Genomic DNA, 18689 nt, shown 5'->3' on the forward strand with positions numbered 1-18689 from the left:
CAGGCCCCTAGAAACTCCAATCCCCTTGACAGATTACGGTGGTGGGCCCTTAGTTTGATAGGAGCACAAATACTTTCATTACATTACTATATGTATTTATATCCAGTGGGGAGACCTCTAAAGTTAAAGAAGAGTGCAATTTGCTTTCATTTTGTTCCGATGCTACCATGGGCAATTTTTGACTTTGAAGTAACACTTCTGTAGCCTTTTCATATAGAGGTAAATGTTACCATGACACCATAAACAGCAATGAAGACAATGGCAGGCATTAATGAGAATCATGTGCTCTTTAGAATTGTTTTGTCTTAACTGATTTACCTTAGCAGCGTACATATGGACATTAGGTGCTCAGTGTGCTCGTGTAAGTGGAGTCAGACTAGATCCGACTATAAAACAAATCTCTACCCGATTACTTTCACATGTGGGGGGTTCACATTTGCTAAAAACAAACATATTTACACGCAAGTTGTGCACACACACACACACACAAACACACAACCACATGTACACATGACCAAGAATTCCAAAGCTCTGATTTGAAACATAAACATAGAACAGTGCGTAGTGTTACTAGTTAGGCCGCTCTGGGCTGAGGCTGTTGAGGGCGATGAGATTCCTGGGTCCAGGCCTGCACTCCTCGTCTCAAACGGCGGCCTCTCTTAAGCTCAGCATCCTGGAGCAGAACCTGATGGCAGCTGGGACCAGCCACATCTAAGGGGGAGCATGACAACAATACCACATGTCAGCTGGCAGAGATTTTTTGAACGGTGGCAAAATAAAAGATATATGAAAATATACAAGGCGGCCAGTAGGCATTCCACTGTCCTGCTCTACTTTGAATGTGAATTTAGGTGAGGCCCTGATGATAATGATATCGCACTCTGGACATATATGGCTAGGGTAGCCAAAGGTTGCATTTCTGTGGGAGGTTGAGAGGGTCAAAGGAAATATCACGTGGGTCTTTAATCTGTCTTTTAAAAACGACATCTTCTGTATCTCAGATCCATTTCCGATGCTTTTTAAGCCTCAAAAAGAAAAAAAGAGCTTGGTTTCATTTGATCAAAACTTGACTGACCTTTCTTCAGCTGAAGCTTTAGTAGCGTATAAAGCAAAAGACAGAGCGGACAACTTGAAATTTACGCGATTCAACTTTCCACATAAAAAGCAGTCTATCTCTATTAAAGGGAAGCCAGGTCTAAGCCCCTTGTAGCACACTATAGCCCAGAGTATCTCTTGGAGAGAGGCTGGGGCCGTGGGGCATCTGGAACTCATTGCAGCAGATCTCCCCGTGCCTCTCTCCTGCTCCGCAACTTGCCCTCCTTGAGCTGCTTCCCACTGTCGTCCCTAAATTCCGTCTGAGAGCTACCTTGGCTGGGCACACTTTGACCCAAGAGCTTTAATTCGCTCCTCCTTGTAAAAAAAAGAGAGGCAAAAGCAAGTCTTGCAGGAGCACTCAGAAACACACTTTAAATACTTTAGAAGGATTTAATATAAAGTCCATTACGGCCTTTCTGGTGCCTAGTAAATAGTCAATTAGCGGATAATTCTGATTTGATCCACATGTAGCTTGATCTCGCGGAGGTCGCTGCTTGGTGTTTGCATGACTCCAGGGCTGGCCAAGCGGTGACATGTGGTGGCTCCAAGGAGGAGGAGGACGAAGGGTGTTGTTTGTGGGTAAGTGGCTTTCTCACATTTCACTCTCTCACCTAGCCTCCCGCTCTTCTGTCCTCACAGTTACAATTATACCTACTCAGAACATCCTCTGAGGACCAGGAATAGCATCAGGACTAAAGAGGGACAAAATGGCACGGACTGCGACTACTGAAGACGACTGATGGGGCAATGTGGGTACATTCTTGGCGCAAGATCAGGCGCTGGTCTTTGCGGGAACGGGATCCTTCAGGCTAGGGAGTTCAGCCCTCCAGTGGAGGGACACTTAACAGCGGCCGTGTCCCTTGATCAAAGGCTACATCTGGTTGGCTCCATTAAGACGTAAGCCCCATCGCATAAAGCTGGGGTCCAGCTACACTGAGTGGCGCTGGATGAAAGCGTCAATAAAAAAATTAATAATTATACTGTGAGGTCTGCTTGGATTAGGGTTTGCTAAGGAAATGGTTGGGCGGATTAACTTTTTATCCATAAGATTAAATGCATGCCCAGAAGATTGATGTACATTGTGCAGTAATGGCCGTGGGACATTGACCAACAAACAAGTCTTAACTTGAGGAATAAAGCGGCATTTGAGCAGTGTTTCTTTAATTGGCTTTGGGACCAATCAGCACACAGTTCTTTAATGTGAAAAAAGTAGATCCTTGTCCAACATCATACCTCATCGAACTATGCACATGTTTGGGGGAAAAACAGGATATCGTTACAAGAGCTTTTGTGGTGTACTTTGATGACCGCAGAGGCATAGTCGGCATGTGAGTTCACTGTTGCATCACGCCGATTGCGGTTATTAAATCCAGCTATTGGCTGTGCGTGAATCTTTGTGCCTGTGCACGCATCTGTGAAATAAGAGTAGCCATGTTTATACACTAATCACATTTTTGTGTTCCGTCTCCCTCTATCTACTTCCTGGAGGCTCCGCTACTGGTTCTCTGGTTCCTCTCTGTTCCCCCTGCAGCCAATAAGGGGCAAGCTCTTACATCAGTCAGCCACTCTCCGTCACAACAGAGCCTCCCACTATGACAGCCTTGGAGAACTACACACCAGCACTGTGGCTGGCTGAACGAAAAGGACACCACAAGCTTCGCTTCGCTCCTCAAATCTCTCTGGACTCTCTACTCAGCCACCGCATATTATGACAAGCACCACCACATCTTTACCAGGTGTCCACAATTCTACTCAACCTAAACAACTACTTAGCCCAAAGCCAAGTCACACTAAGCCCCCGGTCCTCCATTCTCTTCTTCATCTCTCTCTCTCTCTTTCTCTCTCTGCATGGGTGCTGGTGATGGGTAAAGAATGCAGGGCCAGATTCTTTGCCAGTACTGTAAAAGGCACCACTCATGCAAGCGTGTGGAAAAACAATTTATTTCAGATCAAGGCTCTGGTGGTTATGCTTTTGTTATAAAGACAGTACTCTTGACAAGAGTCTTGGTGCAGTTTATTTAATGAAATAACAAATGAGCTTTTGGCCCGGGAGAAAGTCTGTACGGATAAGAAAAAAATAAAACAAGAGAGACAGTGTAGGGAGTCTGTGACATAGATCTGTAGTGAGAGTGGAAGTGAACCATGCCAGACCTCAGGTTTCAGGAGTTGGAGTGTGAAACCCCTCTACTGGCCAAACATGGGTACTGCTTACACACTGCCTTGCATGAGCTGAGCGCTACTGTTTTTCCTTAAGGGTTTGCAATCCTTTACGGTAAAGTTGGAACTTCTATGACACTCGGATATAAGCGTGATCGTCAGTACAGATAATCCTTAGACCTACATTGTGGTAAACCGCTTAATTATATAAGTACAGTGGCGAAGACACACATGACCATCTGTACCTTCTCCCTTTACACTGACTGTTGGCAGTAATGGTGTTGGACCCTTCTGTGCCCTGGCAACACTGTGGGTGAGACTCACTGTTGCCAAAGCGGGTCATATGCCAGCATGGCACACCTGTGCTGGCTTGTCATCTAGGGCAGTCATATCATTTAACAACCACAATTTGTCTTTTGCTATGGTTTCCAATGTACAGACACACATGATTTACTTTGGACCGCAAAGTAATCATAAAGCCTTGACTGGAGGGGGCTGCTAGGTTTGCCCTTCCAGACACCCTTACTGTGCCAGTACAGCCTTTTTGGCACCACCACCTGCCACTAAAGTCCGTCTCAGCTGCCCTAAGTCAATTCCCTTGGTGCTCCTCGGGCCCACTGCGGTGCCCAAGGGATAAGGGGAGGGCAACCACCTCTTAAGATTAGCTCTGAAAAAGTGACTGCAAATCTCTACCTAATATGTTTGTCCTCTTTAAATCTCTAGTTGAGGCTCTGATCTGGCTCCCGAGACTTCACCCAAGGCTGATGCCCCTTTCAGATCAAGTGTTTCCTTTGACAAATACGGCTTACAGGGAGGATCAGCGCACCGGTGACTGACAGTTAAAAGGGGTCAGACCCTCTACGGGTGATTACCTGACTAAAGAGGGACCAGGATGTGATCTGGAGAACCTTGTTTGTCACTTTGCACGCTCAGTCAAGCAGAGCCCCCGTCGCTTATTGGTCAGATCCAGTGAGCAAATAAAAATAAAACAAAAGAAGATTGAATAAAGCTGTTTAACTGCCACGTCCACTTGTGAGATTAGTAGGACAGGTCTAAGTTAAGGGATAACGCAAGTTACTGACCCCATACTCTGTTGTTGTGAAAGCGAAGTTAGCGGCTCAGAACATAACAATCCTCAGCTGAGAAGAGTAGGGGAAATAAAGTTTACCCAACCACACTCAGGGCTCCTATGGTGCTCACTGTTAGACATCCTATTGTCATGCACAGCTTGCTAGCAAGCAAGATGTCAAGTTTGAAATAGTTCAATTGTGTTCAGCCATCTCTCACCTAAAAAACATGGTGATTAAGAGGGGCTTTTGGATATGGGCATTCTTACTCAATGTCAGACCGAATCCTCACTAATGATTCACTAATAAATAACATATATTGGCTCCACATTTAGCTAGCTCAGTCGGTATTGTACGATTGTGAAAACGATCCACTGAGTGAGGTTTCATTTTGGCTCACGGACCAAAGTACTCTAAACCCAAACCACAACCAAATGTTTTGATTGTTTTTTTGTTCTTTTTCTTTTTTGTGTGTGCACAAAACATCTCTTTTAAAAACACACCACTGACTGAACTTACCACAAACTGAAATCCCAACTAAAGCAAAACGTGTCTAATTTTTGCTCTAGCTGTGCCAAGCCAGGGGAGTTGAGACATTTCATTGCTCACTCAATCAAGCCCTTGTGTAAATTTCACAGTAGAACACAGCAGAAAAGGTTTCCGAAAACGAGTCCTACTTCCACTGTTAATATATGCATGGGGGTTGGTGCGTGGGGACTGAGCAGAGCCCACACCAGCTTGCGAAGGAGAGGATTCGCCCTCTAAGCTCGTAAGAGTGTCAGCATTCTCACGCTGGATCACCTGTGGTGGCACCGTAGTAGAGAGGCTTTCTCAGAACCCAAAGCCTCCATGCCTGCCGCGCACTAAGTGCCCTAAGCTCGGGAAGAAGGGCAAACTGCAGGATTTGGACTCTCAGTTCAGGTACTAAAGGCTCTTAAGCAGGCGATCTTCAGCTCATCCCCTTTGCTGGCTTAGGTAAAGCCTTCCGTAACCGGCATGGCCTCTCGGTCAGTCCAGGTGTTTGTTTCACCACTCCGAATGGTAATGAATTCATGAAAGGGCTTTTCCAGTAACCTGGGGCGTTTTCTTAAGAGCCTGAAGTAGCAAGCCCAGAATAGAGACTTGCCAGATTCAATGTGTTATGGTCCCCTTTTGCGCAACTATCATAACAGGGTATGATTAAGTGAAATATGGAAGAGACACACGATAGCTAGTCCACCATGACACAAGTGCTCCCTCCTCTGGCAGCACAAACATCAGTACTTGTACAACCGTGCATTCTTTTCGTCGTGCCACTAGATTGTTGTTTTGTCTACTTGGCAGCATGCTCTGAGCAGACAGGCATATATCGCTGGTAAGGGGGGAATGAGAAGGCGTGAGACACTTGCCACTTCTCAGAACTCAGGCGACTGAGCGGGACGGACAAGAGACAGGTAGCAAGGGGCAAGACTTCCAGGACAGGAGGAGCCTGATTGTTAAACGGCATAGCGGAGGATGCCCGTCAGGGCCCCCCTTATCTGCGTCGCGCTCGAACACCAGCGGGGCACGAGGGGAACGATAGTCATGCTGAGCAGGTATCATGACGGTTAGGTGGCAGGGAGGAGGATGTGATGTCAGCCCTCGGGCCAATGGCCTCAGGTGTCTCTTACATCACCCTCTCTGATAACACAGTTCGGAGTCAGTGGCTCTGAGTGGATTTGAGGGCACAGAGCACAGCTTTCCATATCCTGTCTGCATAATACATTGAAATGTGTCAGTGTGAGTGTAGGTGGTAGGTGTGTTTGTGTGTACCATGGGCAGGTAATTCTTTTTGTACGTGTTTTATAGTAATTTATGTTTGTGTATCTATATCTTAACTGCTCTGAAAACTATGCGTGTGTGTACCTGTGACTATAATCTGTGGGATCACTGTGACTGTATCAAGAGTTGCATACAGTAGGTCTATTTACTAGTACTAGAGGAGACCCAAGCAGCAGCTCTTGACCACCCTCATGTGTTTGAGAGACTCTCTTCTCCCTCTAATTTCACAGTAACATGTAGAGAAAAAGGTTGAAAGAGGAAGTGGAGATGAGGGGGAGAATAAGACAGCATTCCAAGCAAAAATAAATACAGACAGACACACACACACACACACACACACACACAGCGCGAGGGCAGATGGTAATCAGAGCGAGAAAAGCAGGGTGTGCCTGGATGGCTGAGGCGGTCTGTGGTGCAGCCTGTCTGTGCTGATGTGACAGTGCGACACCTCCCTTTCCTCCCTTCCCCAACACACACACACACAAACACACACACACCAAATACATGCTGCTCTGTACACAGACAAACCTAATGAGTACTATTACAGCTAATGGGCCAGATAGCATCACAAACACACACACAGACACACACACACAGACAGACACACACTGGAAGACTGGCAGGAAGAAAACATCCTGCCCACCTCAACACTTCCACCCACACAAATCAGACACAAATTAGTTACGAAACACACACGCACGCACGCAAGCACACACACACACACACACACACACACACACACACTCTTTGAGCATAATTATATAAAGCTTCATACACAAATTCATTTTAGAAGATAAATTCAGGGTTCAATTTAAATGTTGCGAAAGAGAAGCAAGCTGTTGATGAAACATGACTTGAATCCACCACAACAACAGCATCTGTACATCTGTTTTGCGGACATTTTAAAATACTGAACAAACACAAAGTAACAAAAAAAAAAAAAAAAACTGGAGCCTGCACGGTGTTGTGTGAAGGCCCTCTTTTCTTGTCAGCATGTGGGCAGCGCGACTCTTATCTGTCATCAGTGACAAGGCCATGATTGAGACGGGAGCACTATCTTCAGCACTCATCGCCCATAAACACACACAGACAATGGGCCGCAAATCTCTCAGATGGCACAAACAACCGCCTGATATAATTAAAGAATCAGGAAATTAGAAAGGCTACGTGTCTTGTCTGTGGAGGGGAGCGTGCTGGCGGGAAGGAGAGAAAGATAGATAAAAAAAGAGAGAGAGAGAAAGAGATTAACAGAGACAGAGGGGGAGGAGAGGAAGGGGAATGTGGGCACTAAAGGGCAGTAGTGGAGGCCTGAGGTGCCAGGCTCCAGAGCTCTCTGTGATCACACTGATAGCACCGTCTGCCAGGCAGGGGTGATGGCCCTGGGGATAACCGAGCATGGCATACACGACAACTGTACTGTCCTCACACACACACACACACAATCACAAAACCAAGCACAGACACAGCTACACACAGCCAAACACACACACAGATTCTAAGCCTTTGCTTGCATGTTATTGTGGCTTTAAGCTTTTATTGTCATGGCCCTTGCACCTGCTCGAGGTCTATCTGAGTAGACATGGGCTAAACACAACCGAGCGCTTTGTTCATCTATCCAGCTTTACCCCCAGCACAACCTCAGTAAACAAACAACACAAGTGATTATGGTCAATTCAAATCAGCACATTCTTCCTGGCCTCTTCTATTAGGTCACTGTCATGTTTGTATCTGGGAAAGACACTAGAACAAAGAGGGCGGCCAGAAACAATCCGGCTTCAAGTCGAGCTGTTTTCGAGAAAACACGCGATCCAATTACTGACGCCCCAAGCCATTACTGAAGTAATGGATCAACATAGTGGGACTTGAGCAACTGCGGGAAGACTAATAATATTAGCGAATCTAGTCAAGCATGTGGCATAGAGTAGAGGAGTAGGGGAATAAAGGGACAGGTAATCTTCAGGAGACATCGAGTATGTCTACTGATCTCTCTCTCTCTCTCTGTCTGTCGCCGCTGTAGGACACTTGACATGCCCCCTGCTGCCCTGTTGTTTGGTGCTGGGCTGCTGCGGCTGTCTAGCTGGTCCTGATGCTTATCGGCGCTGCTGCCGCTCCAGTCCCACCAGGACCTCTAATCTCCTCCATCCCACCCCACTGTCTGCCCTCCCTCTCCCCATGGACCCACAGTCAGCTTGTGCTATCAGCGTCTCTCTCTCTCTCTCTCACACACACACACACACACGCATGCAGATGTACACACGATTATACACCGGCATGTGTAATCATCCACACACATACACAAAAAACACAATCAAACACACACATGAGCAAATCACAGATTTGCATTTGCATCACAGATATGCATTCAGTTAAACACCTATCGCCCATTGTCATGAAGATGCAAAAGTTGTGGGTTTGATTCCCGGCTGTCACTATTGTGCCCTTAAGGAAGGCACTTAACCCTGAACTGTTAAAGAGAGACTGGTATCTGTAAGTCAGCTAAATACATCTAAATACATACAAAATAATGCTAGGTTGGCCTCTGGACCCCTGTCCTGCGAATAAAGTGAAGACCGTGACCGTGACCTTTCAGTTGCCCTCTTGCTCTTAATCAGCATCATCATCATCATGCCCCCCTCCCTCTCGCCATGTTCTCTCTTCTAAGAGACGGAATCTGATGGGGCTGGAATGCAGCGATAAAGGGAGGGTGACAAAGTGGGGCAGGGCCACATGCCCAGCGGCCATGTTCGCTGATCCCAAACGAACCTCTTCATTAGGAGCCCAGCACTGATTGTTAACTGCACCTTGATAACAGTGTACGTATGGAGAGGGACCCTGATATCCTACGGGTGGTGGTGTGAGCAGACTGCAGACTGTAAGAGATCACCAAGAGGGGAGGGCATGAGATAGATAGCTAGATGGAGGGGTGAGGGGGTGGGGGGGTTAATCTACAGAGGAAGGAACTGTCCAAACTCAAACAATCCAACTATCTCAACTCAACCCAGCAACCTCAGCAAACACTCAGCAATTAAACAGTAAACACACACTCACACACAAACAGAGAAACTAGACAAAAAGCAGCAACTGATTGACTACATCCACATCCTTACCCTTCATTCCAACACATACCGTCACACACAAAGAAACACACATACGCGTACAGACACTAACATAGAGTATACAAACACACAAAACACTTACACGCAAACAGACACACACCATAAGCATTGTCACATGTAGGAAACAAAAGAGTTGTGCAGCCGCCTGGGGTACGTGGACAGAAGGCCTTGATTAAATGAGCTTTGAGAGCCTGTGCTTCTCAGGTGAGCCTGTGTGTCCAAACGCAGGGCGCCTGTCTCTTCGCATTAGCCACCCCCAGCACTGGTCTGCTGCACATCCTCGTTTCGTGGGTGCAGGAGAGGACAGTAGGTCATCACTCCTGTCAGAGGTGAACGCGTGAATTCCAAAAACAACCTCTCGCATCTCCGTGGAGATGGCTCAGTTGACACGGTTACAGAGTCAGGACCTGTTCTCTATCATACAGAATTAGACTTTAACTCTGGCCGATTAGAAAGCAGGCAGAAGCATGTTATTCATCAGACGAGACACCGATGTTGGCAATGCTGCCCTTTGTGAATACACACTCTTCCCAGCAACTCCAGTGTTGTTTTCAAGTGTATTTGCGTGCAGATGACAAAAAACAAAAAATAAACAGACGACACAAGATTTATTAGATCAAGAATGAAAAATGACTCTCGGAGGACCATTGGTCTTGAGCGTGTGCCTAGGTTGTTTATCCCCTTGAGTGGGGCCGGTTTTCCCAGTGCACATTCCCAACTCTGAGTAATGTGCTGGGACAGCGCCTGAAGGACAGACAGTGACACCCGGAGGCAAACAAAAACACTGCACTCTCAGGAGCCCTGAATGAAAAGAAAACACCATCACTGGCTTGCATAACATTGTGATAGCGATCAAATGATGACGCTTTATTACGAAACTAAGCTCTAGCTAATATAAATGTTGAATGTTTCAATAGTAACAGAAAATACTAAAAAAAGAGAATACTGAGTAGCTCATCAATTTTGATGAAAACTACTGGTCTACAACTACTTGTGAAGGTACGCAAAAGAGGTATGCTGTTAAAAGCAACACAAATTCCCATCACTACTAAGAACAGACAGTGACTTTTTAAAAGTAATACTTAAACCAAATATGGCAAAACAAAAAAGAACATTTAGTCTAGACAATCTATTGATGGGGATACACATAGCTAAGCACACAAACCAACAGTGAATACACACTAATGTACAAGGCCTTGTAAAGTGTGCTTCAGACAGGACCTCACAACTCTGCATTGCAATAAAGGCTGGCTGCTCCACTCCCTTGTTTGCTCAACAGATTATTCTCATGGCTTCTGCCTGTATTTGTGTACATGTTGTGTATGAACATGTGTGTGTGTGTGTGTGTGTGTGTGTGTGAGAGTGTGAGTGTGAGAAAGAGAGAGAGAGAGAGAGATGTATGCACAAGGCTCAGACCGCAGAACTCCTTTTGTTCAGGTGACATACACACGCCTGTGTGTGCGTGTGTGTGTGTGCAGCGAGAGAATCCCAAGGCTTTCACCCGGCACCGAGTTAACACCCATCCCGTGTTTGGCAGTTGGGGCGAGTTTGGCCGCTGCTGTATAAAACAATTCCCTTCAGCCGCCTAGGTGAGGAGTGGAGCTCAGATGTGGCTTAGGGTAAATATTGACCTGTGGTAATTGAACCATCAATACACACACGGATTACACGGAGACCAAAGGGAGCTTGGCAGTGGCCAACCAGAAGCCGAATAAGGGGAGTTAATGGCAGTGCCTTTGCGTGACTCGCCGTCATTTTTATCCCTTTGTCAGAGGCGGGCGAACAATGAGGGCCGTTCGATGAAAATCGCTAGAAAACAAGCAAACATGACTAAGTGTGTGAATGGGGGCACATTGCAACGTGTCACTAACGCCTCTGCCCTAAATCCAAACCAAGCACTCATGCAGTATGACACCGGTAGTTGGTCGCCCGCTCCCGACGCCACCTTTCCTGATCACAGAAAAAAAAAAGATTTTCCTCCCTGCCCAGACAAATTACAGGTTAAGGGTCAATAACGAACCTTGACCCTTCAGTTGTCCAGGCCATCTTTCTAGAGCACGCGTAGATCACTGGGTGCTGACTGGTTATTTGTTGGTTCTCAATCACCAGTTCTGTTGCCACTTCACCTCTAGGGACCCAGTCTTTTAGTGTTTGAGCGCTCTGTGAAAGTGGTGTATGTGGAGTCTATCTTTCTGTTATTGAGTGCAGAATAGCAAACGTACAGCTCCGCTGGGACGACCTGAGACACCCAGTCTGAGTAAACAACACACTACTCCGGGGGACCGGGGGAGTAAAGGCGAGGACTTTCCAGAGACTGTATTTGCAGAGCTAATGGCTGTCTTAACAGTGCTGTGCTCGCTCAGCAGATCAAGACAGGCTCAACTTCCAACAAGAGCTGTTGCTTCACATTTTGTTGAAAAGCAAGCATTTACCCCCCCCCCCCCCCAGTCAAAAATAAGTGCAAACAACGGTAAGACAAAAGACTCAAGGGTTGTTTGTGAGCTAACGCCCACGCTGGCATTTGGTCTGGAGAATGGCGGGGGTGTGTGTTGGTCGACAGCGCCCTCTGTCTATGAAGACAGCAGGCGCAGATCACGATGGGTCCGTGACTGGTGCCTGTGATACTCAACAGAGTGGACAGGGCTCGACGGGGCAGGATGAGCACGTCACCAACGCCTCGGCACCTCGTCGCCAACTAGCGAGGGGTAATTAGACACAGCACTTCAATCAGAGGACTCGGTCCTCACCCATCCCCCCACCAAGGTTCTTGGCTCCAGTTGGTAATTGGACACATGACCAGGGGAGCACAATGGGGGAGCCCAGGCCTGAGTTGCTGGCCCCACAAAAAAAAGTGGGTCATGGACGAAAAGCCAATTAACCGACTATCGTGACACAGTGAACTTCTTTTTTAAAGCCATTTCTAACACACAGGGCTATGACTAGACTGCCGATGCAGGATAACAAATATGCAGAGTATTACAGAACTAAGACCAAGTCTGAGGCACACAGGCCTTTCCAAAACAACTGTAGCGACTTTACACGGGCCTGTACCAGTACTGGCTAATAGTGAATAAATTCTAGCCCTGATTGGTTACAAGCTCATTACATCTTCATAAGCATCACCCTGACGTAAAATTAATCTAATTGGGTGTACAACAAGGAGAGTGTTACGGTGCTAACAGCCACTGCCACATGAGAAAAGGGACAAGAGATTTATTCAACACAGAAGTTATACACTTGAACTAGCACACAAATATTAAAGCCATGTCAGGAATGAAAAACGATTGAATATAAGATTTATTGCCATTGTTGTAACTTGGGTAGAAGCTTCTTACAGTCTCGACAGAAGTCAGCTGTACATTACGCGGCTGTTGGCAGGGCATGTTTACTCGGTCCAGTTGGCTGGTATGTTAAGAGGAGGCTCTGTCTAGGAGCCCTTGGAGAGGGTCAAGGAGCCCCTTTCTTCCCCTTTCTGGCGTCTGTTGTCTCTATAGAGCACCTCCCAGTGCGGCTGTAGGTAAGTGCATGTATGGTCTGTTCACACAGCTGGCTGAGAACCTCCTGCTAATGCTCCTCCCTTTGTGTCTGTGTCAATAATCCTGTTTGCCATCTCATTATCAGCAACTCTGGGGCTCCGCCGCTCCAGCCCTAAGCCGCCTCTGGCGTGATGTACGGCTCTCCACAGTGGCAGAGGTTAAGAGGTTACACTTGAAATAATTACCGATATGTTTTCCTTTGCTCGCTGCGATCCCTGGCATACTGCATCCTCCTGCTCCTGACAGTGAGCCAGTTGGAACAGGGTTTCAACAAAGAATGACTGGAGAAAACCAAGCATGTGGGGGTTTGTGTCCGAGGAATCTGGCGGCGCCACAAGCGTGGTGGTCTTACTTACAATAGTTACTGTGAACGCCGACCACAACCAAAGGTCAAAATATATATAAATATAAATTTATATAAATAAATTAATAAATAATTATAAAATTTATAAATAATATAAATATAAGCATAATGATATGAAAACCTCTCCAGCATTTACAGCTTAAAGGAAAACTCTACTGTTTCTATTGTGTTTCTATTGTACTCAGACAATTTTTCACTGTTTCTGGAGATGTTCATGTTGCCAGAGTAGCACTGTAGCCTCCTGGCAGCTCTAGCTGTTTGCCGCAAAAAAAACTCAAGCTAGGTAGAACCGTTTTCCCCGGGATTTTTTGTACCGATAGTACTTGGTGACTTCGAGATACAGAAATCTATGTGAAAAATCTCCAAAATTCTCCTTTAAAGCCTGCAGCCTTCATGCTAGTCACTGCTGACACACTGCTGAACACACAGCAGTTCACTCTGATGCTCACACAACACATGATTGAGAAACACCATAGCAGTGAGCAGTGTCCACTAGCGTAGCGGTATCTTATTCATGCGCATTTATGTCAAAAGGCGCAAAACAGGGACAGGAGTGTGAAAAACAACGGAAAACGACGTGTTCAGGAGGAGGCTTCTCTATGAAGCAGCCTAGCTTGGGTTCATCCATTTGGCTCCGGTCATGATATCACAAGCAGCTGAGGATTGAGCTCACAAGGGCAGACTTAAGTAGAGACCAAACTGTGGCATGACCTTATGGACACCTCTTCATGCATGACACGTAAGGGCCAAAAGGCTGGGGAGGATAATTGACGCTGTTATAATCGGAGAAGAGCAGAAAGCAGAAATATGTTGACGAGAAGTAGCCAAGAAATCTAGACGCGCCCCTAGCGGCAGAAAATTACATTTGCTGCCAGGGCTAGTCTAGCAACTCTCCGTTGGCTTGTGAGCTCCAGAAATCGAAACTTAATCAGGACATTGAAATCGTGTATAGAGTCGTTTGGTGGGCTTAACATAATGATTGATGGCAGAGTTGCAACGGTTTGGCTTGAATTCCCTGCTACTTGAAAACAAATATCCTATTGCGTGCAGAGGGAATTTGAAAGACAACTGATTATCCCGCCCCTCGGACTGAGCACTGCGAACGGTGAGTGCCCAGACCCTACATTCGCCAGGCTAGACGAGAAGGGAAATCGCTGAACATCTAAAAGAGAAATATGAAGACTGGTTATGTGTAGAATAAAATAAAACAACAGACTATCGGCACTGTTGGACATGACTAAAGCTGCATACAACAGAGCACCAACTGACACAGAAAGAACAATTTCCACCCAGTGAGATGCAGTTAATAGTACTACAGTGTAGACTGCCATCTACTGGTCAGAGGGTGTAACTTACAGTCTGCTATATAATACTTCTATTGCCTCATTCAAAAACAATGACCTAAGATCTAATTCAATACTCATTCATAATATAAGCAAGGCCTGGAATAAAAGCCAAAGCTCCTTGCGCACATAAAAGACTGTGGTCAGTGCTGAACGAAAGCAAACACATGCAGAAGAGACCAAAGTGGTGTCAATTTGTCCAGCGTCACAAAGCCGGCTGAAACCCCATCCCACACACACACACACGCACGCACGCATCACCCTGAGAATAGAGCGGCCAGCGCCTTCCTGTGGGATATTAAAACACTGCTGTGCTGGGGCTCTGATTGGAAACACTCCTCTCTGTCGCCTAATGTGGGGTGGGAATGGGAGGTGAAAACTGAAAAGAATAGAAAAGAAGGGATAGAAAGGGAAAAGTAAATACGCTTACGAGGCGCAACTGCAGACAAAACATCAGACGAGCGCTTCATGTGACACCTGTTGTGGGTAGACGCATGGCGGTGTGCTTCTGAAATTGCCGCCGCTTAAGAGGGAGAACAGAGAGATATAGAGAGGAGCCAGGACACACACACACAAAGGGGGCATAAAAGTGTTCAGTGGCGGGCGCGAGAGCGAGAACGCCACTGTTTGCTTTGGAGGTGTTCTCCCGGTTCCTTCGCATGCTCACTATTGTCTAGATGTCCCCTGGAGGCCATTGTATGCTGACACGCAGGGCCATGGCTGGGGAGGTGTGTGTGTGTTTGAGAGAGAGAGAGAGAGAGAGAGAGAGAGAGAGAGAGAGAGAGAGAGAAGAAGAGAGAGAGAGAGAGAGAGAGAGAGAGAGAGAGAGAGAGAAGAAGAGAGAGAGAGAGAGAGAGAGAGAGAAGAAGAGAGAGGGAGAGAGAGAGAGAGTGCGTGAGTGGCACACTGGATCTTTGCCAAGCGCAACTCCTCACAGTTTGCAGAGCGACACCTGCACTGACAACACACACCCCTGTCCTAGTCTCTACTCCCTACCCACCACCATCACCCCCGCTGCCTTTCACACACTTAATCCCTTGCCTGGCAGGGCACACAAGCCTGAGAGTCGAGCTCCTTTATGCAGCCTGAGTAGATGGGGGGAAAAGAGACACGCAAAAGTCAATTGCCTTTGTTCCCCTATCCATTACTGGGGGAAGGGGAGGTAAGGAGGGGAGGATGGGGGTGGGCTATAATATCAATTTTCTAAGGCGAATATCCACACTATTCTGTTTTTGTTTGAATCTGAAATACTTCTGCTATGTTTTCAGCAGCCTCTCATCTACAGTATTCCGGCGTTTTCTAGCTCCTGAAACGATTTGAAAACGCTGTCGGCTCCATATTCATTTGTGGACGAATCTGATGAAGAGAACCCCATGTTCCCTTCTTGACTGGACCTGGTCAGTCTGATGCTTCTTGATGCTCCATGACTCACTTCGACTTCCACTTCCAGCCTGCCAGTGGTGGAGACAGAAATACAAGCTTTACTGGCTTTGCTGTCTTTTGGAAGCATCTGTAGTGCAGTTAAATTCTGCATTTTACAGTGCTGACAAATTGTGTGAATGGTCATGTGAGCCACGGCTCAGGTGCCCCGCCTACTGTCCAGGTGTCCCGTGTGAATGAAGAACGTATTTAAAACAAAACACACAACGAAAGTGGAATAGTGTGGCTGTAGCCTGACTTTGGGGCTGAACCGGTATTGTGACGGGAGTGACCGTCTAAGCACGTTGGAATGAGGAGAGGGAGAGAGAGAGAGAGAGAGAGAGAGAGAGAGAGAGAGAGAGAGAGAGAGAGAAAGAGAGACAGAGAGAGAGAGAGAGAGAGAGAGAGAGGGGAGGTGACAGCAGGGCCAGGGGGTCCCCCTGAAACCGCGCTACATCCCTGATCTGTCAGCGTGAGTGCAGGGGGACATCTGTAATGAGTGTGTAATGCTCTCACCACGTCTCTCTCTCTCTCTGTGCACATTAAGGATGAAAATGGATTCGCTCCCCCTTAACGCAGCCTACGTCTCAAGGCTGTCATTAATTATAAAAAGACTTTAAAATGTCACTTTTCAGATGAGATGTACCAGTGGCAGTCACTAGTGTCTGCTTACGAACAAAATAGAGGGGAGAGGGGGAGATTAACTGATTCTAAGAAAAAGACAAATCCCACCAAGTCATGGTGCATGTGAGTCCCGGTCCCTAGGCAGAAAGTGAAATGGTGAGACATAAGTGTGACTGTGTGTGTCTGTCAGTGTATGTGTCTGTATGTGTGTGTCCCGTTATGTATCAGTGTATGTGCGTACGTGTATGTGTGTGTGTGTGTGCGTGTGTGTGTGTGAAGAGAGAATGTGTCTCTGTCTGTGTATGAGTGTGTGTGTGTCTGTATATGTATGAGCGTGTGTTAGTGTGTGTGTGTGTGTGTGTGTGTATGTGTGTGTGTGATTGATGGCTTACTGAAAGAGGAGCTCAGGTGAGTGTGATGAGGCTGGGACTCATCTCTCCTCACCTCTCCACAGTCAGCAGCTCTCCCTCTCTCTCTCTCTCTCTGCAGGTCCAGGCCCGGCTACAACTACACCGCCACCGTCTCCTCTGCAGCAGCTATGCCCTAAATAAACAGTTCCCATGACAGCTAGGAACACCCAATGGCATATAAAACACCACACTAAGCGTGATTACCTTCATTCAGGTAGCAACTCAGAAAGTCATGCTACATCATAAGTCTGGTGAAAGATTGTCAGTCTGTTACCAAAGGTTTGTGTTTTGGGACTAGAATATGCATCATAGCACATGTAAACATACAGCACACTTATAAAAAACATACATCCAAGCATTCATGCATTAGTATGCACACTTAAGTGGCCTTTGACTCTGTTTGAGGAGGAAGGTATAGATGCGGAGTGTGTGCGCTGATCTACACAGAGGATTAAAGACTACGGGAACGAAGCTGTACAAAGAGGACTGAATAAATAGCTGCCTTTCCCATGACGGGACCTGCCAGGCTGTTGTTGAGTGTGTGATGAGTCAGGGCAGGCGCGGAGTGTGTGTGTGTGTGTGTGTGTGTGTGTGTGTGTGTGTGTGTGTGTGTGTGTGTGGGGCATGTATTATTCACTTAACTCCTGTCTTTAACATGCCCTGTCTGTCAGCTCTCAACAAGCCTACACTCTTTGGCTGGCACTTGGAGAAGCTCCAATAGCTTCCCTACAACCCCGGGGGCATGGATGAAGGGCTGTTCAGGCAACACGCGCTCTCACACACTCTCTCTCTCTCATATACACACACACACACACAGACGTTCCTTGAATGCTAAATGTATGCATGTGTATATATATGTGTGTGTCCTCTAGGGCAGAATTGTTCTGGCCTGCACATTAAGGCCGTCGTCTGTCAACAAGACTCATTTCCTTAAACAAACGGTCGTGGCACCTCACATGTGGCCCCCATTCATTAGCACTGCTCCTCAAGCCCTGTATGTTTTGACACAACGCGTTTCAGCACTTTTAATATTTACAAAGGCAGGGACCACCTACATTACAGCAAAAGTGAACTGACTGACACACACACACACACACACACTTAAACCTACTTACACACATTAAAATCACAGCTTTTTGTTTCCACGCAACTTTCCCTGACTGATAAATCAAGCCCTTATTGGCATCCCTCCGGAAAGGTAGGGCTTGCCTGATGTTCTGGAGCTAGAGTGTTAGCCAGTGGGAAGTGTCCACAGACAAACTAATCACACAGGCTGGCAGGCAGGAGGGGTGCCAGTGTAGTTTAGAACTGGAATAACTGAGGGTTGGCGCGCCTTCACCAAATTGGAATTTTTGACGTTTCAGAATCTCTTGCACCGTTTACTACCTAACACATCTGTCAAAGGATCTGATCTGATCTCGGAAAGTCTGAGCTCTCCACTGTGGACACATCAGCTAGTGCTCAGGCTGCCCAGCAGGGGGTGCAGTTGAGCGTTCTCTTAGTGCTCCGTGTAACAGGAGCCAGCACACCCGTTTACATTTGAAATGTTGTGGGTACACCCATCACGCTAATTACACAGCATGCTGAATCTAACACGAAAGTCAAATATGTGAGGGACATTCTCTTATCAAGAGATTGAACCAACAGCTCATTCATATGCGAGGAATGTAGACATATTTTCCCACTGCATTTTGTAAGTGCTGAGATGCCAGAAACAAAAAAAAAAATGCATGCAGACATACATGACCTGGTCAATCT

At 46.7% G+C, this 18689-nt stretch overlaps 1 protein-coding gene across 1 annotated transcript in view; it reads right to left on the minus strand.

Moving 5' to 3' along the window:
• Nucleotides 1-83: 83 nt before the first annotated feature.
• The window catches only part of brip1 (BRCA1 interacting helicase 1), a 70710-nt gene continuing 52104 nt past the window's right edge, over nt 84-18689 (minus strand). The window contains 1 exon segment of the mRNA XM_048265551.1: nt 84-711. Coding sequence (XP_048121508.1) covers nt 643-711 — 69 coding nt within the window. The 3' untranslated portion in view covers nt 84-642.

This window comes from Alosa alosa, chromosome 15, assembly GCF_017589495.1.
Source record: "Alosa alosa isolate M-15738 ecotype Scorff River chromosome 15, AALO_Geno_1.1, whole genome shotgun sequence".
NCBI lineage: Eukaryota > Metazoa > Chordata > Actinopteri > Clupeiformes > Clupeidae > Alosa > Alosa alosa.